Source organism: Colobus angolensis, unplaced genomic scaffold (genome assembly GCF_000951035.1).
Source record: "Colobus angolensis palliatus isolate OR3802 unplaced genomic scaffold, Cang.pa_1.0 Scaffold506, whole genome shotgun sequence".
Taxonomy (NCBI): domain Eukaryota; kingdom Metazoa; phylum Chordata; class Mammalia; order Primates; family Cercopithecidae; genus Colobus; species Colobus angolensis.
This window is the reverse complement of record NW_012118555.1, coordinates 626982-647724: the sequence shown is the minus strand read 5'-3', so window position 1 is coordinate 647724 and position 20743 is coordinate 626982. Positions and strand designations below refer to the sequence as shown.

At 35.1% G+C, this 20743-nt stretch overlaps 1 protein-coding gene across 5 annotated transcripts in view; it reads left to right on the top strand.

Annotated features, from left to right (window-relative positions):
* Positions 1 to 20743, top strand: part of SYNJ1 (synaptojanin 1) — a 106781-nt gene that overhangs the window by 37997 nt on the left and 48041 nt on the right. For 4 of the 5 annotated variants that reach the window (XM_011960137.1, XM_011960136.1, XM_011960139.1 and 1 more), the window contains exons 7-14: positions 3252 to 3313; positions 4546 to 4642; positions 5697 to 5866; positions 7179 to 7260; positions 9831 to 9983; positions 12691 to 12847; positions 15153 to 15176; positions 17956 to 18147. In XM_011960137.1, the coding sequence (XP_011815527.1) occupies positions 3252 to 3313; positions 4546 to 4642; positions 5697 to 5866; positions 7179 to 7260; positions 9831 to 9983; positions 12691 to 12847; positions 15153 to 15176; positions 17956 to 18147 (937 nt within the window). Of the gene's footprint in view, positions 1 to 3251; positions 3314 to 4545; positions 4643 to 5696; positions 5867 to 7178; positions 7261 to 9830; positions 9984 to 12681; positions 12848 to 15152; positions 15177 to 17955; positions 18148 to 20743 lie in introns of all 5 variants that reach the window. The other variant, XM_011960138.1, reaches the window with a different exon arrangement.

The window sequence follows — 20743 nt, the reverse complement described above, 5'->3', positions numbered from 1 at the left end:
AAAAAAAAAAAAAAAAAAGAACCTTTAATAAGCATTTATAACTTACAATACTCAGTATACTATTATACTACATTACAGTATATATCAGTTTATTAGTCCATTCTCACATTGATATAAAGAAATACCCGATTCTGAGTAATTTATGAAGAAAGAGGTTTAATTGGCTCATGGTTCTGCAGGATGTACAGGAAGAATGGCAGCATCTGCTTCTGGGGAGGCTTCAGGAAGCTTCCGATCATGGCGGAAGGCAAAGCGGGAGCGAGGAGTCTCACATGGTGGGAGCAGGAGCAAAAGAAAGATAAGAGGGAGGTGCTACATACTTTTAAGCAACCAGATCTCATGAGAACTCACTCACTAGCATAAGAACAGTGCAAGGGGGCATAGTACTAAACCATTCATGAGAACTCCACCCCCATGATTCAGTCACCTCCCACCAGACCCCATCTTCAACCTCGGGATTACAATTCAGCATGAGATTTGGGGGGTACACAGATCCAAACCATATCAATAAGTCAAAAAATGGTAAACATTGTGAGATCTACGCCCAATTTTTGGTTGAAATTTCAGAAATATGTGAATATGAAGCAGTAATATTGATGGAAAATGGTTTTCCATACCACACAATTACATGATTTTTAAAAATACCTTTAATGCAACTTTTTTCTTCCCCACCGAGATGGAATTTAGCTCTTCTTATTCCCAGACTGGAGTGCAATGGCACAGTCTTGGCTCACTGTAACCTCCTCCTCCTGGCTTCAAGTGATTCTCCTACCTCAGCATCCCCAGTAGCTGGGATTACAGGCATGTGCCACCATGCCCAGCTAATTTTTGTATTTTAGTAGAGACAGGGTTTCACCATGTTGGTCAGGCTGATCTCGAACTCCTGACTTCAGATGATCCGCCGGTCTCGAACTCCTGACCTCAGGTGATCCACCTGCCTCGGCCTCCCAAAGTACTGGGATTACAGGTATGAGCCACCACGCCTGGCTGCAACTTTTTTTTAATTGGGTAAAGTTATGGTTATTTAAAGCCTTAACACTTTCTGGAGTGCTACTTTTATCACAATTGGCAACAGCTCTCTTATTGTAAAACTTTTCTTTCAGCGTTGAGTAATAAAACCTAGTCTAGGAGGCCAAGGTGGGAGGATTACTTGAGACCAGGAGTTCAAGACCATCCTGGGCAACATAGACACCCAGTTCTACAAAAAAATAAAAAAATAAAAATCATCCAGGCATGGTGACATGTGCCTGTAGCCTCAGCTACTCAGCAGGCTGAGGTGGGAGGATCCCTTGAGCCTGGGAGGTTGAGGCTGCAGTGAGCTGTGATCGCACCACTGCACTCCAGCTTGGTTGACAGAGTGAGGCCCTGTCTCTAATAACACAAAAACAAAAATCTAATCTAGTCTAGCCAGTGTATTGCTATGAGAGCTGTGATACATAGCTGGATGTATGTATGTGTTGGGGAACAGAGTGATGGGAAACAACCACAGGCATTACCTGGAAGACGTGAGAACTGGATTGTTTTCACCTTATGCACAATTGCAGTACTATGCAAAATAAATGTGAATCAGTAAACAAAATGCCAAGTCTTGAACTTGTATAGAGTGATAGGCAATTAATCTGGGATTACTCCAAAGAAAAAGTATCAACTTCTTCTGAGTTTTCTGCAGTCTAAAATGCTTAATGTCCTGGGACATACATCTTTCAAATTTTAAACTTTTATGAAGATTATTAAGTACTATAAAATAAAACACAGATGTGACATTAGGCTAATTGATTTCTTATTTAAAAATTAAAGAGAGAATCCCCTGGTTATCAGAACACTCATTAGATTATCTGACTTAGTGCAGTGAGGGATATAATGCTTAAGAAATGGTAATACTGTACTGTTAATTCAGTTTTGGATTTGGATGAGCATATTAGAGTTTATTTTCTAGTTTTACTTGTCAAATTGCATGACTGATTTGACAACCCTCCTTTTACACCCTCTTTAAAAGCACCTTGGGCGGGGCGCGGTGGCTCATGCCTGTAATCCCAGCACTTTTGAGAGGCCAAGGCAGGCAGATCACGAGGTCAAGAGATCGAGCCCATCCTGGCCAACATGGTGAAACCCCATCTTTACTAAAAATACAAAAATTAGCCAGCCGTGGTGGCGCGTGCCTGTAGTCCCAACTACTCGGGAGGCTGAGGCAGGAGAATCGCTTGAACCCGGGAAGTGGAGGTTGCAGTGAGCCGAGATCACACCAGTGCACTCCAGCCTGGCAATAGAGTGAGACTCTGTCTCAAAAAAAAAAAGCACTTCGTTCACAGGTTAGCAAGAATGAATTTTGGGCAACTTTTTTTTGCCCGCCTCAGTGATCCTTGTGATTGGGCAACCTTCATCCCAAAGTCTCAGAGAGAAATGTGTAAATTGAAGTTCAGAGAAATAAACTGGTCTCACCTATATACTTCTTCTTGGCATGTTGTATCTTTCTCAATTATGCCTCATCTCTCTGCTATTCTCCTATGTAAGAAAAGAAAAATTATAACAATATACAATAGGTAGATATTTTCCATCTTGTTTAATTTGCTTAACCCAAAATTTCTGATTCCGCAAAATGTGCAATTACTATAGTTGGGTGATGGCAAGGTTGACTTGGAAAGTCTGCTTTTCCAGGAAGGAATGATATTCTCAATTTGGTGGAACTTTTGGTGAGGGAGAGGTGAAGAGGTGAATAGAGTATTCAATGTAGCAGAAGAAAAAAACACATAGATATTTGTACTGGTAGGCAGCTTGGAGGAGTAGGAATTTAGGTCAGAGACATAAAATCTCATCTGAATCTCTTTTGGAATTAGTTATGTTGATCTCAGAGAGCAAGTTATTTTACCTGTTGGTATTTCAGTTTTTTTTAAATTACCCAAATGGTAATACTATCTGTTACACAGGGCATGTAGTTTGAACTTAAAGTAACATATATGAAAACACCTTTAAAAATAGTTTTCGTCAATAAAAATTCCTATTAGTTTACAAATATTTCATAATGAGGTAACTTCTAGTTCTTTTTGTGATGAGGTTGGTTTTTTAAAAATAAAGGTGGGGAGTGGAAATCCCCTGGAACTTTTTTTTTTAAAAGCATATCATGAATGAAAATCAGTTATTTGATTAACAACTGTGTGTTCAGCAAAGAAATTGTTAAATATTGTAAGCAGTGATATTTCTTTCGTCTATATGTTGGTTTTTGGTTTGATTAAATATATTTTTTCTTGTCTAAGGTGGGATCTCATCGTGTCCGTATGTCAAGGGGATTTGAGGCCAATGCACCTGCTTTTGACAGGTAAGACAATTTTTACATAGTGCTTTAAGTTTTGATATTGCTAAGCAGTGGGACTACTTATATTTGCTGATTCATTTCAAACTTTTTTGGCTTTAAATAAAATTCCTTCTGACTCCTAATTTAATTGAAAGACAGTGACACCTACTGTTACGACTTCTGGGGGTGGTAGTGCTGGAAGTGTGGGTCTTAATCTCTTGACGTTAAAACTTCCTCTGTGGGCACATTGTCCAGTATAGCAACCACTAGCCACATGTAGCTGCTGGGCACTTGAAAGGTGTGACTAGTCTCAGTTGAGATGTGCTGCAAGTATAAAATGCACACTAGATTTCAAAGACTGCCTTAAAAAATGAAAAAGAATGTAAGGTGTCTCGTTAGTAAAATCATGTTCGGTATACTCAGAGTATTGGTTCTACCCTCACATACCAAAATCTGTGCATACTCAAGTCCCATAGTCAGCCCTGTGGAACGCATGCTTATGAAGTCATCATTCATATTCATGGGTTTTGCATGCCAGGAATACTGTAGTTTTGATTCTTGTTTAGTTGAAAAAATCCATATATAAGTGGACTTGCACAGTTCAAACCTGTGTTGTTCAAAGGTTAACTATAGTTGTTTTATATTGATTACATGTTGAAATGATATTTTAGACATTTTGAGTTTAAGAAAGTATATTTTGTTTCATGTTTATAAATGCACCTTCTTGAAAATTTAACATTATAGGTGTAGTTTGTGTTACATTTCTTTGTGTGGCATTGCTCTACATAGCTTTTGGAATGGTTAGAAGCTGGAAAGAAAAAAAGACTCGTATTTGGGGCCCATTTTTCTGAAGACTGGAGCTAGTAAGGAGGTCCCTCTGAATCCTCAACAGAGTATATGATGTCCTCACATGAGAGCAGCAGCCCTTTGCCATCTGCCCTTACTGCATTTCCAGTCAAGCTTATGGCTGTTGTCTGTCTTGTCTGGTGCCAGCCTCATAGAGTAGGCAGAAGCTGGATGTCTCCACAGCTCCGGCAGGGATGGGAGTCTCAGTATCCATAAGTCAGAGAGGAAATTGCATTCATGAGTTTTCATAAATTCAGCTTTGAGACCATGTACAATGATTTTGCACCCAGTTTTCCAATTCTGTGTTTAAAATAATACCATATAAGTTATATTTAATAATGGATTCTTGTTTATTGAAAAAATTAGGCTTCTTATTTGACATGTGCTTATTTCCTTTCTTTCTTAAATAGGCATTTTAGAACACTTAAGAACTTATATGGTAAACAAATAATAGTAAATTTGCTTGGATCTAAGGAAGGTGAACATATGTTAAGTAAAGCTTTCCAGGTAAGTATGGTCATTTCTTATTTCATTCTGGCCCATGGACACCTAGAATGGTAGTAAAAAATAAAATAATATGGTAATCAGATTCTTCCAGGAAGTAAATTACTTCCAAGAAAAAGGTTGGGTACTTGTTGGAAACTTGAACTCTTTGGGTCTATTAAGAAACAATTTAAGCTAGTGTTGCTGAAACTGGGATTCTGAAAAGTTTTCAATGCAAATGACACTGTTTTCTAATCTGCTTTTTTATTTTGTAGAGAAACAGAAAAATACCCTCCTTGCCAAAAGTTTATCTATCACTAGTAGAGAAATAGCAGTTTCCTTCTTCATCTGTTGATTGCTTTGCCTGCTTCCTAGAACCATAGTCATTGTTTTTAACCTATGGAATTGTGAATAATGCATTTATATACATGCAACACTATACCTTCTTGCATTGATGAGGGAAAACTTGAGAATTTCATGTCAAAAGGAACCCCCAAATTGCCTGACTTCTAAAGAAAAATTATTTTAATAAGCACTTACTGAATTAATAATGAATTAGTATAAATTATGGTGTTACATATGATTGTAAACTTAAGATAGTTAAAAAACATTTTCTAAAGTTCAATCTCCTAAGTCCAAAAGCATCCTAATTATATAGCTGTTATTTTAATCTTGTGAAATATTGTTAATAAACAGATTATATTTTACAGAGTGACTTTATGGTAAAATTTAAAAATATTTGTATGTATTGAATGAAATTATAAAATATGAATCTTTCAGTCTTTGATAGGCTTTGTCTTAGATAATTTTGAGATTCTATAATAGGTATAAATAGTTATTAAATTTGTGTTGTAAAAATAAAATGCTGGCAATTGGAAACAATTTTTTATTTCCTAAACCAGATGAGAATATTATTTAAGTACCCTGATGTTAATTGTGTCACCTTATCTCTGATGGATAGTATGTGAGACTTCAGGGAAAAGATTTATTGCCAGTGTCAATGAAATGTGATGAATATTTAGATGAATATTTGCCTTTTTACTTTCATTTAGATGAATATTTGCCTTTTTACTTTCAGAGTCATTTGAAAGCTTCTGAACATGCTGCTGATATCCAGATGGTGAATTTTGACTATCATCAAATGGTTAAGGGAGGAAAGGCAGAAAAATTACACAGTGTCCTTAAACCTCAAGTCCAGAAGTTTCTAGATTATGGATTTTTTTATTTCAATGGAAGTGAAGTTCAAAGGTTTGACTCCCCTGTTTCTCCCTGTTTCTCTGTTCTTTGAATTGGAACATTGCTATAATTAAAAATTATTCTTAACGTTGAACTCTTACATTTTCTTTTTAAAATTAAAGTTTATAATCAAATAAAATTTCTTTTAAACTTTTTGTTTTATTTTTATTATTTCTAAATAGGACCTCACATTGTTGCCAGGCTGGTGTGCAGTGGTGCAGTCTCATCTCCCTGCAGCCTCTGCTTTCTGGTTTCAGGAGATCCTCTCACCTCAGCCTCCTGAGTAGCTGGAACTACAGGTGTGTGCCACCATGCCTGGCTTTTTTTTTTTTTTTTTGGTAGAGACGGGGGTCTCCCTGTATTGCCCAGGCTGGGCTCAAACTCCTGGGCTCAAGCGATCCACCTGCCTCAGCCTCCCAAAGTACTAGGATTATAGGCATGAGCCATCTCACCCATCCTATACTTGATTTTAAACTTGTTTTTCTTTCTTTAGAATTCATCAAATAATAATAAGAGGTTACATTAGTGAGCGCATTTTATGGAGCAGGCAGTGTACTTAAGTCTTAACATGTATCAATAACAATTATAGGGATAGGCTCTATTGTTAGGTCCCTTCCCATCTGCTGCAAGTCTCATAATTAACAAGTGTTAGAACTGGGATTTGTCTGGCTTCATACTTCATGTTATTATATATGAAACTTTTGCTTCTCTTTTAAAACTTATGTTTTAATATTTCTTGATGCCAGTAAAGACTATTAAATGCAAATAGAAGTGAAAGACATTGTTTACTGTCTGCTTTAGTATAATTTAAATTTCAGTTTTTGTATGTGAAATAGAGGAGAAAAGTAAATGTTAAAAGAGTTCAGAATATAGGTTAAGGGAAACTTGAGTGCAGAAAGCTCAAATTTTTAATTTTTCAATTTGTATTTTATTTAGCATCAATGCTGTAGACACAGTAATTAGAGATAACAGATCTTAGCTTTAAAAAAAATTTTGTTCCATAAATAGTTTTGTTTTATGTGCAAAGAACTGTAAGAGCATAAACCTGAATGTGTATTTAGTTTCTAATTGTTGGCCTAATTAAAAGTAAGTGAGTGATAGATAATGTAATGAAGAATATGTGACAAAATGTTAACAGTTGTCAAATTTAAATGGTGGGTATATGGATGTTCACAGCATAATTTTTTTTTTGTATATTTGAATACTGTAATAGTAAAAAGTTGGAAGGGAAAGTGGGTGCTGCATTTTAATTACCTCAATTATTTGCTGTTTGTTTTAGCTTTATTTTTGTTCCAAACTAGATATTTAACTTTATTGGTTACAGATGCCAGAGTGGTACAGTTCGAACAAACTGCTTGGATTGTCTTGATAGAACAAATAGTGTGCAGGCATTTCTTGGCTTAGAGGTAAAAAAATGAATTAAAATGTATGTGCCTTGTATCATATGCCTTTTTAAGTGCTTTTGTAATACTTAGGTTTCTTATTACGTTTCAGAAAATATATGTAATGTTATACTTCATTTTGTACTTCTAGTCTCTGTCTCTTTTTTGGCCAAACTTTGTTTTGATTTAAATATTTCCTTTACCTGATCTTCATATTCTCTTTAGGTAGCTGTCTATCTACTTCTGTTGTTCCTTATTCTCCCTTTTAAAATCTGCTGTTTATAGTATTTCAACAATTTTTTCCCTGTCTTTTTGGAGGAAATATATACGTGTGGGTGTGGGTGTATGTGTGTATTTGGCCTTTTATTCTCTGTGTTATCTTTTAACAATCTATTTTAGGATAAGAAGGGTCTATTTTCACATGTACAATTATGTAGGACTATATTTTTGACAATTTGTAACCCAATCCAGTTTGTTTGGTGTTTTCAAATTAGTAGTTATAAAAAACAGGATCAGATGAAAATGCCAGTTAGTGAGAATGAAAATGAATGTGATTCAACTTCTGTGATAAGGTCGCTGTTTGCAACTTTTTTTTTTTCTTTACTACTTATCCATCAGATTCAGCCTAATATAAACACAGTCTCAACTATTTGACAAACTGTTTAGCAATGCTGAGCTTTCTAAGTCTTCCCTCTTCTGCAAGGTAGGGTTATAAGGCTGTGGCTAAACTTCGTTTAGTTCCATCAGAACTTAACATAGTTCTCAAATGCTATAAAAAAAAAAAACAGCAATAGGAAGTTACATGTTCTTATTTCCTCTAGTTAATGATCTTAAATTTGACCTGAATATTGGTTAATTAGTTACTTTGCAGCTGAGGTTCTTTATCTCAAAAATGAAAGTACAGTGTATAAAATTCTCTATTATAGAATATATTTTCCATGTAACTAAATAAATTTTACTGTTTGGATTTTTTCAAGTATGTTTTTGAGGTTTATTTGTAATTTATTTAGACAATTTGACAGAAACAAGAAAATGAAAGCAAGCATGTTGGTCATTTAGATAAGAGTTTATCTTATCTTGGCTTGGATTTGTTTCAAGTTCTGGTTTTAAGTGGCTGAATAAATGTACATGGATTCTGATAATAAGCTTATTGAAAGACTTGGATCTCTTCATCAAAATTATAACAGATGTTAGTTTTTAGGATCTGACTTAGCTGATTCTCCACTGTTGATAGTTAGGAATTAGAAAACTCCCTAGGATAGCAAACGGTTGACAGTTTACAAAGTTTGCCACTAAGATAGACAAAGCCCAACTACTAGAGAAGTAAGATCAGTTTTGCCCAGTTCCTTGAAGAGAGAAAGATTTAAATGATAAAGGAGGCCCTGGAGCTTATTTTGTTTTATTCTCCATGCTGGCAAAGAACAGCTCTGTAATTAAATGAACCCAGTTTAAGGTTTTAAAAAAATATTATTTTAGCTTTGGTTCTCTATAATTATGGATAATCACCATACTTACATGATAAAATAAAACATAAATTGGAAAGAGTTAAGTGAAAATGCAAGGCATAGAATATGACTAGATTCCAGATAAACAGATTGGATAAAGATTGAACATTGACTCTAGGCTAGAATTCATACATATAAAGATCAGTAACTTTTTGGAACACTTTTATTGTTATATGTGATAGGGACTTGTGGAAGCTGAGAGGTCCTTGAATTTCTTGCATGCTATTCCCCCCAGTTCTTCCTTATATATATTACCAATGAGGATTTTATGCATAAAAAGCTGTCATGACTTTATTCAGAGGTTTTACTTATTTTCTTTGTTTTGTGACAATTTAAGAGCAACTCCTTTTTTTCCATATTGTTTTACCTACCTTAACTACTTAAACTTATAAAGCCAAATCCAAAAATTAAAGAGACCTAGTTATTTAGGTAAACTAAGTAAACATTTTTCTCAGTTCTAATGCAGACTGTTGATGGATGAATTATTTTAGGTGGGCAAGGTAAACAACTCTGATTTATAGGGATACTTTAATAAGATAAATTTTGTCATTTAACCAGAAAGAAGTCCTTATCAATACTTGTAGTTTTCATTGATATAGTATTTGCTTTAAAAATTGAAATGAGGCCGGGCGCGGTGGCTCAAGCCTGTAATCCCAGCACTTTGGGAGGCCGAGACGGGCGGATCACGAGGTCAGGAGATCGAGACCATCCTGGCTAACACGGTGAAACCCCGTCTCTACTAAAAATACAAAAAAAAACTAGCCGGGCGAGGTGGCGGGCGCCTGTAGTCCCAGCTACTCCGGAGGCTGAGGCAGGAGAATGGCGTAAACCCGGGAGGCGGAGCTTGCAGTGAGCTGAGATCCGGCCACTGCACTCCAGTCGGGGCGACAGAGAGAGACTCCGCCTCAAAAAAAAAAAAAATTGAAATGATGGGAAATAACTCAGCCTAGTAAACTGTTGTGTTTTCAGAATCTAGTCCCGAATAGTGCTATCACGATAAATTTTTGGTTTGATTCTGGTAGTTCTTAAAAGCCATATTACAATTAATATATTAATGTACTTATAAAAATTTCTCTTTTGCTGTTTTAGATGCTAGCTAAACAGTTGGAAGCTCTTGGTTTAGCTGAAAAGCCTCAGTTGGTGACTCGCTTTCAAGAAGTTTTTCGGTCAATGTGGTCCGTGAATGGTGATTCAATCAGTAAGATATATGCAGGAACTGGAGCTCTTGAAGGGAAAGCGAAGGTAGATCTAGATCTATCTTAACATTACAGAATATCCTCTTTTTCCTCTCTTCATAAAGCTTTTAAATGGCCTTTTAAAATTAATAGATGGTTTAAGTTAATAGATGTGTCTTAGAATTCTGTTTAATGTGCTTTTATGCCTTCTTTGATACTTCCTTTCACAGTGGATACTAGTGAATAAGTGGAAGATAGATATTTCCTTAAGTTTGGGAAGTATGTATATATGACATATCTAGTCATTTAGTGACAATCCACTAAGATGATATATATTGCTCTTTTTTTTTCCTGATTTTCCCTTGTATATCTGTTTTACTTTTTGTATTGTTTGATTACAAGTATGATTTTTAAAACCATAGACCTCTTAATAAAGGGTTCTCTCTTATTTGGCTTTGTGTTCCCTTCACTTGACACAGTGCGTACTGTTAATAGATGTGTGATGTATGCCACTGGGACAAATAAGTCAATCAGCAGTTTATGCAATGCTTACTATGAACCCAACATTAGGGCATAATTGATCTTTACTTATCTTACCTTGGGAAGGTGGCTATCAAGATGTGCCAACAACGTGTGAGATATGGGCCAGGTGTAGTGGCTCACGCCTATAATCCCAGCACTTTGGGAGGCTGAGGCAGGTGGATCACTTGAGGCCAGGAGTTCTAGACTAGCCTGGCCAACATAGCGAAACCCCATCTCTGCTGAAAATACAAAATACTAGCTGGGCGTGGTGGTGCACACCTGAAATCCCAGCTCCTCAGGAGTTTTGAGGCATGAGAATCCTAGGAGGTGGAGGTTACAGTGAGCCAAGATCACGCCACCGCACTCCATCCAGCCTGTGTGACAGAGTGAGACTCTGTTCCGAAAAAAAAGAACGGACTTAATTATAATTGTCTGTTTCATCATTACGTTTTATTTCCTGGCAGTATCTACACACTACTTTCTTCTCAAGTATTTGGCCTTTATTGAGGGAGTTTAGAACAATACTTGAGATAATTTTCATTATTTTATATTCTTAAATATTGTTTAACTTTTTAAGGATCCTGGCCTCACTTGAATTTATCAACTTTATAATTCTCCACAATTCCTCAAATTATTTCAAGAATAGAAATGAGAACATTTATCACTTTTATAGTTCTCGTTCAGCTTCTTCCATATAGCAGCTGAAATTCTTTAAAGACCATTCATGATCTCCAAGTCTTCTTTTAATTTCCAAGTCTTCCTCTTCTGTGTCTCATAATACGCCATGCCTCTGCCCAGAGATATTGACCTTACCTGCAAAGTTTCTTTTGTTCAACTCATAGAAATAATTTGTATTGACTTTTACAAATATTTACTTCTTAAGTGGTCCCTATTTTTGTAAACATGAAATTGTTAAATTTTGATTTATTCCTTTTAAAGAAAGAACATAATTCTTGCTATTAAAAGCTGATTCTCAAACTGTTGCTTAAAATATTCTTTGATATTCTTCTACCTTTTTATTTCTGCAGTGACTACAATGTGTGTACTACAATGTATGTACAGAGGTTACATATATTTTCAGTGATCTTTTATCTTTAACATATACAGATATAAAATTTTATACATTAAATATGCTAGTCTGAATTGAACTAAAATCTAACATCTGAACTGCTCTTTCTTTTCCTTTCTCTGGGTTCCTTTTGATTAATTGCCTGATAATGTGAATGGTGAGTGTCTTTTCAAATAATGTCATTTGCATATGTTATTATATAGAAGGAAATAACATTTAATGCCAAACATTAATTGCTTATTAAATATAGTAGCATTCATTTAACGGCATTGAAGAAAACTGGTTCTTCATTTAGTGGCGTTTAAGAAACTTGGCTCTTTATTCTAAAAAGAAGCCTAGAGTTACTGTTATTTCTTTAAAGAGTAAAAATTACATATTGCAAACTAAAGTTATTTCCTAAAAGTCACAAGTTTTTTGTTTTGACAGTCATCAAAATCTGTAAGATCAAAATAAATCCTTATGGTAACTGATATGCCTAAGTAAAATATATATTCATTAAAAGTTATAATCAACTCTCACTATAGGAATAAATTTCTTATTTTATGATGTATTTTTGCATAGGCAATAAAATGACTCAAAATATACAAACTGTAGTTTACATGTAATATTCTTTTGTGAACTGTACTTGTAAATATCTTTTGAGACTAGACCTTCATTCTTAGGTTTAGTTTTAATTTTAACTAATGTAAGCTATTTGGGAGCAATTTCCATTTTCTTTTTCTACTACCAAAGTAATTTGAAGTTTTTCTAGGGGCAGTTAAACTCAGTGTATCTTCTTTTATCTCCCATTTCTCCTTACCCATTTTATCCCGAAGTTTACAAATTACCTTGTAAGAAGGAATTGTCTTGTTTTAAATAAGTTCACTTCAGTTTATTTCCTTTGTAGTAAGCAATTTTAAACATTTATTGCTCTAGATGTCATTACTGGATGAGATTGTAGCACTGGGCTTTTTTATTTCTTTGTGCAGAGCTTTAGTCCAAAAGAAGAAAGGAAACAGTGACATGTTGGAGGCATTTTAACTGTCATGACTGTATATTCAAAATAGAACGATTAGCTCCTTTTTCATATTCAAATCATATAAAACTGATTTAAAATTTCAAACTACCTACTGAGTAAAATCAGTAATATTTAAAATGAAAATCTGTACTCCTTTCTTTCTCACTTTCTCAACAGGCTGGAAAGTTAAAAGATGGTGCTCGGTCTGTTACCCGGACAATTCAGAATAACTTCTTTGACAGCTCCAAGCAAGAGGCCATTGATGTTTTGCTGTTGGGAAATACTCTGAATAGTGATTTAGCTGACAAAGCTCGAGCACTTTTAACTACTGGAAGTTTGCGTGGTATGTGCACTTTGTATTTTATTTGTTATTTACATTCCCAAAAGTCCAAGAGGTAAATGTAAACTTATTTACACAAACAATTTTTAGTTGGTTAAAATAGTTTTCGAAGGGATTTCTATAAAGGTAATTTTTTAAAATTACATTCTCCAAAGGAAGTTTGTCTGTTTTAAAATGTTTGTATAATCAGTGGTATTACTAAGCTGTAAACTGAGGCCCATGCATGGTTTCTTCTATAGATTATGATTGAGAGGGTAAATAATTAAGCATTGTTAACTTTGTACAAGGCAATATTTCATAGAATATTCAGCTGGTACTTTTAATAGAGCATTTAATAACCTAATTTTGCAGAAAAATGCTTTACTGGAAAAACTAATGCCTATATTGGTTATTTTTTAAATCACTACCCCAAAAGTTTCTGTAACTTGGTCTTAACTTTTAATTGCTATTGTTCGAATAAGCATTAAATCATATTAATAATTTAAAGTAGTGCTAATTATTGGGCACTAACTGCTATTACCAATTTTAATATTTGAAATAAATATATGGCCTTCAGAATTGGTTTTCACCTTTCATTGTGTCTTTTATTAAAAAAAAGCTTCTCCTATCAGTGAGCACATAAAATTTTGTAGCATGATGGGAAAACTTAACATTCATTGTAGAACTTAATAGATTAGATGTGCATTTTCTTTCTCTAAAATGTATTGAGGTATAATTGACAAAATAATTTTTTTCCATTTTAACTTTTTAGCACTCTGAAAAACAAATTTTTTTTCTGTTAGCCCTAAACCAAACTTGTTAATGTTCCCTGTTCAAGTGGGAGAAAATTGTTTCTGCATCAAGTAATGTATTCTTGGGTAATTACTTGGTCAAATAGGTTATGGATTCTTTCAGAATTCTGCATGGTGCCTACAGGTAGTTAATTACAGACAGCCCCACAGGGACCTATAAGTGGGCTGGGGAACGTAGACCTACTAAAACTCCAAAAAGTATCTGATCTTAGCTACTACTTTCAACTTCAGGCTTTCTTCCTGGCTTCTAAAAGTAGAGACTTGACTGCTTTGTATTTTGTCACCTCTTTCCACCTGTGCCTACACTGATGTGGAGGCATTAATAAGCAACAATTGAAAGTAAGTGGTTGAAGGAAAGAAGAGGAGAAGCAAGGGACTTATGTAATCCCCAGACTTCAGCATTAGTGTTTTTAGTTGCCTGCACATTTTACTATAAGTAAAATAATACCTTTAAAAAAAGTACAGTCAGTTCTGCTGTAACGCTTGTTCTGAGAATGGGAATTTGTTCCACTGTGATATATTAGGGAACTGTTTGAGTATAAGGCTAATTTTGCATGAGCTTATGAGTGATTTTGCTGGCAAGCAACACTAGGTAAATGCAGAAAAGTGCACCCAGCAGAACTAAGATGGCTAGAAAGATATATAACATATAAAACACACATGCGCGTATGCACACACGCCTCAAACATCTTCCCCGCCTCAGTTCACTACGTGTGTTATGAGCCACACCTATTCACATCTCTTCTTTCAGCGTTTCATCTAATTTCAGATAGCCCTTTTACCATTATTCACATTACAAGCTGCACTCTGTCTGATGCCCATTTCTACAAGCCAACTTCATTCAAGACGAAGTGCCTTATTAATGGTTATATTCATGTATTTCATAACCATTTAACGTGTAATGTCTTGCTACTATTTTTATGAGGTTCCTGTCTTTTTTGGTGTGTCACTGTTGAAGTTTTTGAATGTGGTACCCTTTACCCCATTCTTCCCATGAGCCCTGTGGTTGTGGGAATTTGCAAAATTTGCATAGCATGGTGATGTTTTTAGAATGTGTTTTTCTTGTTATAGCTGAAGTGATTGTACTTATCAACTGCTAAGTCCCAGAAAGAATACTAAAAGTTGTATATTAGGGCAGTATCTTCCATATCTTCAACATCCTCCATCTTCTTAGGTTTTCATATTTATATTCATAATATTCTCATACATGTACACATGCATGCATAACATAGACACAGGAGCAGCCAGAAGAGCAGGCCTAGGGGCTTCTGATGGTGAAATGGTGGACATCACTGAGTCACTGTAGGATTTTTCTTAGGTGCAGAAGGTTTGTATCCATCATTGTCGTTTATTTGTAACCTTTGGTGTTCTATAGCTATCAGAAAAAATAAAGTCATCAAATTGACTTAAAATAAAAAAGTGTGGTCTTCTCAAAATGTTTTGTCACTGTACTCTACATTTTAATTGTAACTTGTTTTTACTAATGATTCTTTGTTTTTTTCTTGATGCATCCATAGTTTCTGAACAGACATTACAGTCAGGTACAGTATAGAAAATCAATCTATAAATAAAAGCAATTTTTTCTTTTTTTTTTCTGAAGTTGATATTGTAAACAAATAAAGCCATATAATTGGAAGCTTTCTCATTTTGCCATCAGATTCTAACAGGATAAATTGATATCTTGTTTTAATCTGAGAAAAGAATTTCAAGCTTGAGAAAATTAAGTACTTCATTCTGAAGAAAATGTGCAGTGCTCTTTGTCTTCCTGTAGCAATTGCTTAATTCCAGTTGAAGATAATTCAGCTAGTTTTAATTTCACTTTACATTTCATTGAACAAACATTATTAGCGTTATGCCTTACTCTTAACAGGCTGATGGAAAAAAATCCAGAAGTAACTACGTTGAATTAATTTCTGAGCGCCATCTGTGATATTTATGACTACTCAACAGTGTTTCTCACACATAATATTTAAGAAGGCATTGTTGCATTTCCTTATTGTGAATGAAATAGTTTCGAAACTATAGACATGCACTAAAATATGATCTGAAATCTCTTAATTTTAAAAAGTGCCAAGATTTCTAACAAAGAATAGTTAGTGTGTAAGACCTAAAGATTATTTTTTATTTTTCTTGCCTATTTATTCCTAGGAATCTCATGTCTGCATTCTCTGGGCAAGGTTTATGATCTTGTCTTTAAACATGAATCTGTGGCAAAAAGAATGAAAGCTTAACTCTTGCCAGAAATTTAGTTGAAAAGGATTTGCTATCCTTTAAGAATTGTTTGGCTTAGTTATTGTTCTGAATGTTTTGAGAAGCTGTTGATTATTTTCTTGAGAAGGGTAGAGGAAGGGAACACCTGGATATATTTTTAATTTACATAATGAACACCATTTTCTGAAATGGTATGGTATTTAGGGATGGACATCTGTTGTTTGAGCATAGACTTGTTTCTTCCTTAAAATTTTTTATTTTATTTTTTTGACTCACTGTTTCTTTAAGCACATTAAGGTGCCACCAGTTAAGATTAAACTAGGACTATTTTTTACCTTTTTATTTCACTTAAAAACTGACTGACTTTATTAGTTCATACAGTGAGGCAGCACATTTTTGTTCACACAGTTCATTGTCTTGCTGAATATTTTAAGCCATGTAATTATTATAGAACCTGTGTGTTGATATAGAATAGATTGTAGAAGCTATGTTTGCATTGGTAACAACAAGTAGTGACTTCAATTTTAGAGAGCAATGATAAACTGTAATCGTAGAGAATTATTTTTATCTAGGTACAGTCAGCTTTGAATTAACCGTACTAACAGGCCAGACAAGTAATCTGCTTTCATTACCACCCAGACACCTCTATACAAGCTATCAAAGCAAACAGCTAGATGGTGAGCAATCTGCATATCTGCCCCTGGAAACAATGGTGATATACTTACCTAAATCAGCAGTTCCACAGGTCAAAATTATCTTTACAAGAATACTAAGATGTTACTTGCATTTTTCACTCTCATTTCCTCATAAGACTGCTATATCTTGGTATCATAATATCATAATAAAATAAGATCATGTGGTATAAGGTGAAAAGAGTTTTGATGTCCTTTTCCTGTTACCAGTTAGCTACCAATTAAGTACAGATTCTGTTTTTAGGTTGAGGTGCTTTTAACGTTCTATGCTGAGAATTTAACCAAGATAGAATGTGGTTTAGAAAGAGAAAAAAGATGGGTTGTAGACAAAAAAAAAAAAAAAGAGAGAGATTGAGGATTCAAAATGTATTGAACATTCATTCATTTAACAATTATTTATTGAGCACTTACTGTGTACCAGGTAGTCTTTTAGTTACTAGGAGTATTGCCATAAAGAAAACAGACTAACATGTCTGCCCTCATGGATTTTCCATTCTCATGAGGGGAGAAAGTTACAGGATAAATAAATAAAATACATAGTTTATAAATGTGATAAATGTGATAGAGAAAAATAAAGCAGGGAGGGGATAATGGAAAGTTAAGGGCAGAGTGCATAAAGTGGTCAGAGAAGGCCTCATTGGAAAGTGAAAACTTGAAGGATGTACAGGAAGAGTGTTGCAGGCTGTGGGCACAGCCTGTGCAAAGGCCCTGTGGTAGAAGCAGACCTCGTATGTTTTTGAAACAGAAGGAAGGCCCGTGCAGAGTGCACCAGGGAGAGTGGAAGATGAGGGTGGAAAAACAAAACAAATTGTTTAGGGACTTGTGAACCATTGTTTAAGCACTTTGGCTTCCACTCTGAGTGAGATGGGAAGCATTTAGTAGTGATTTCATTTTCAGAAATATCATCTTGCATTTTTGTCAAGGAGCCATTATTCATCAAGCTGCCTGTCAGTAGCTACAATCTTAAATGTAAATGTTCTTAAATGGTATTGTTTGGAGAAAAATGAAATTTATATTTTTACCAGACTGTTAATGAAAGATGTAGAAAGTTAATTGCTATCTTCCTAAAAATGTATGATTCTTAGGATTTGTACATTAATGTACCATTTCATTGAAACAGAACTATTTGTTCTGCATGTTGCTGCAATAATTCTTTATGTGTAGTATTTTTATTTTTTACTTGGCTATTGTATTTAATGTTGACTTTTTTTTTTTTTAAGATGTGTTGGTTAATTGCCTCATAACAGGCTTTGCTTTGAAGGCTGATCTTTTTTTGTGCCTGTGCATGTATCTTTTGCTTGTTTGTGCTTGTGATAATAATTGTGCTTTTTGGTAGACATCATATCTCAGTTATGAAAATCAATTTTTATAAATGGTTTGATACAGCTAAAATTCTGTTGTGTCTTGTCTTGATTAGCATCTTCTAAAGTACTGAAGAGTATGTGTGAGAATTTCTACAAATATTCAAAGCCCAAGAAAATTCGAGTATGTGTCGGAACCTGGAATGTGAATGGTGGGAAGCAGTTTCGCAGCATAGCTTTTAAGAATCAGACACTCACTGACTGGCTTCTTGATGCACCCAAGTTAGCTGGCATCCAGGAGTTTCAAGGTTGGCTTTTTATAATATGGATTTAGTTAATAAACCCTGACTGTGATGTATTGATCTAGAAAACAAATATAGCACTTCAGAGTATGCATTAATTTATGAAAGAAACTTGGAGCTATATATTTGAAGACCAGCGTCTTTAAAGATCACATCTATTAAAATCTTACCTTTTTAAAATTTCTAGACCTTTGTTTTCTACTTCATAAAAACACATAATGGTAAAACAAAAAATCTTTTTCTTTTCATAGTTTATTCTCAGGAAGTAGGAATTCACACATAGATTTCTTTGAAGGCAACCACACATATAAGAAAATCTAGTTTTGTTTTTATTTTAAATGGACATAATCTTGGATCATTTATTAATTTTAACCAAAATTACATAATTAAAATATAATTGATCATTTGAGTTTTATTTTTCAAACCTACTATGTCCCATTTTTCAATTCTTAATCCTCTATTTAGTTACTAAGATAAGAAATGTCAGAGTGGATCTTGAGCAACCTTATAAAACTAGTGATATTTATTGGTACTTTATGTGATGACTTAAGAATACTGGTTTATCTTTGAAAAACTTTGTTGGCATTCAGTTTGGGTTCTCTGCACCAAACTGTTAATAGCCAGAACCAAACATTGAGCAGAGGATACTTTTATTAAGATTTTGGGCCGGGCACAGTGGCTCACGCCTGTAATCCCAGCACTTTGGGAGGCCGAGGTGGGTGGATCACCTGAGGACAGGAGTTTGAGACCAGCCTGGCCAACATGGTGAAACCCCATCTCTACTAAAAATAAAAAAATTAGCCGGGCATGGTGGTGTGCGCCTGTAATCCCAGCTACTTGGGAGGCTGAGGCAGGAGAATCGTTTGAATTCAAGAGGTAGAGGTTGTGGTGAGCTGAGATCCCTCCACTGCATTCCAGCTTGGGTGACAAGAGTGAAACTCGTTCTCAAAAAAACAAAAGAGAAAGGGCATTTCAATTAAAAGTTTGGGGAAAATCCCAGGGTTTAAGGTGAAACTGATGAAAAATAACTAGAAAAGAAAAATTTTATCTCACACCATTTCCTATACACATCACCCTCACATATAAAACTTGGTAATTATATACTATTTTAAAAAGGAATTAAAGTTAATTTTTAAAAAGAAGAAAATTAAGTTCATGATTCTAATAAAAATCTTTTTTTTTCTTTCTTTCTTTTTTTTTTTTGAGATTGAGTTTAGCTCTTGTTGCCCAGGCTAGAGTGCAGTGGCGGGATCTCGGCTCACTGCAACCTCAACCTTCTGAGTTCAAACGATTCTCCTGCCTTAACCTCCTGAGTAGCTGGGATTACAGGCATCTGCCACCACGCCTGGCTAATTTTTTGTATTTTTAGTAGAGATGGGGTTTTGCCATGTTGGCCAGGCTGGTCTCAAACTCCAGACCTCAGGTGATCCACCCGCCTTGGCTTCCCAAAGTGTTGTGATTACAGGCGTGAGGCACTGTACCCGGCCTACAATGCCCTTTCTTACTTAACCGAACTTGAAGTTGTAATAGTAATAATAATAAAATAACAGCTAACAGTATAATTCTGTGTACTTTACATGTGTTCATTTAATCCTCAGAGCTGACCTATTATTTCATAGACACCATTATTCCAATTTTACAGATGAAGAAACTGAGACATAGAAAGGGAAGGAACCTGCCCATGTTCATGCAGTAGCGGCAAAGCCAGGATTTGAACTAAGGCAGTTTGGCTTTAGAGTCTGTATGCCAGGCTGCATTTTATGTGTGAACTTGGGCGAGCCTCCTGTCTGTAAATAAAAGACAAAAAGAATCTTTCTTATGTTTGTGTGGCAGATTAAATGAGATGATGTATGCATGAGCCTTGCGCATAATAGCAGTCAATAATTCTTTTTAAATTTCAGTATCAGTTCAGACTATAGGCTCTTCTTTTTTTTTTTTTTTTTTTTTTGTCTCTTTGAGACAGGGTCTTTTTTCTGTTGCCCAGGCTGGGGTGCAGTATCTATATCATAGGTCGCTATAACCTCAAATTCCTGGGCTCAAGAGATCCTCACTCCTCAGCCTTCTGAGTAGCTAGGACTACAGGCATGCCACCATGCTAAGCTAATTTTTTTATTTTTATTTTTTTGTAGTGATGGGGTCTCACTATGTTGCCCAGGCTGATCTCAAACTCCTGACTTTAAGTGATCCTCTCACCTCAACCTTCCAAAGGATTTGGCATTACAGGCAGGGGCTGTAGCATCTGGCCATATAGGCTCTTTCTAGCTATTTGTCCTCATTTCTAGAAACTTGGGGCACCTGAAGTCTCGCTGGGCCGCTTTCTCAGGCAGCTCTGTACTCCGTTAGTTCTTGTAGTTTCCAGAGTGCCAGTAGCTAGACAGGGTGATGTGTCCTACTTTCTGGATCTCTCCTAGTTTTCCTGGATTTCTTTCACCCAGAAAATAGCAAAAAGATCAAGCTTATGTTTTTCAAATTTGAATGTGAAAAATTCCTCCCGTTACCAGCAATTTGAGGTAGTTTCTCAGTCACTTTATTCTTTGTGCTTTTTCTGAATAATTTCTTTCTCTCTCCAGTTTTATGTGAGATTTTGATTTGAGAAATGATT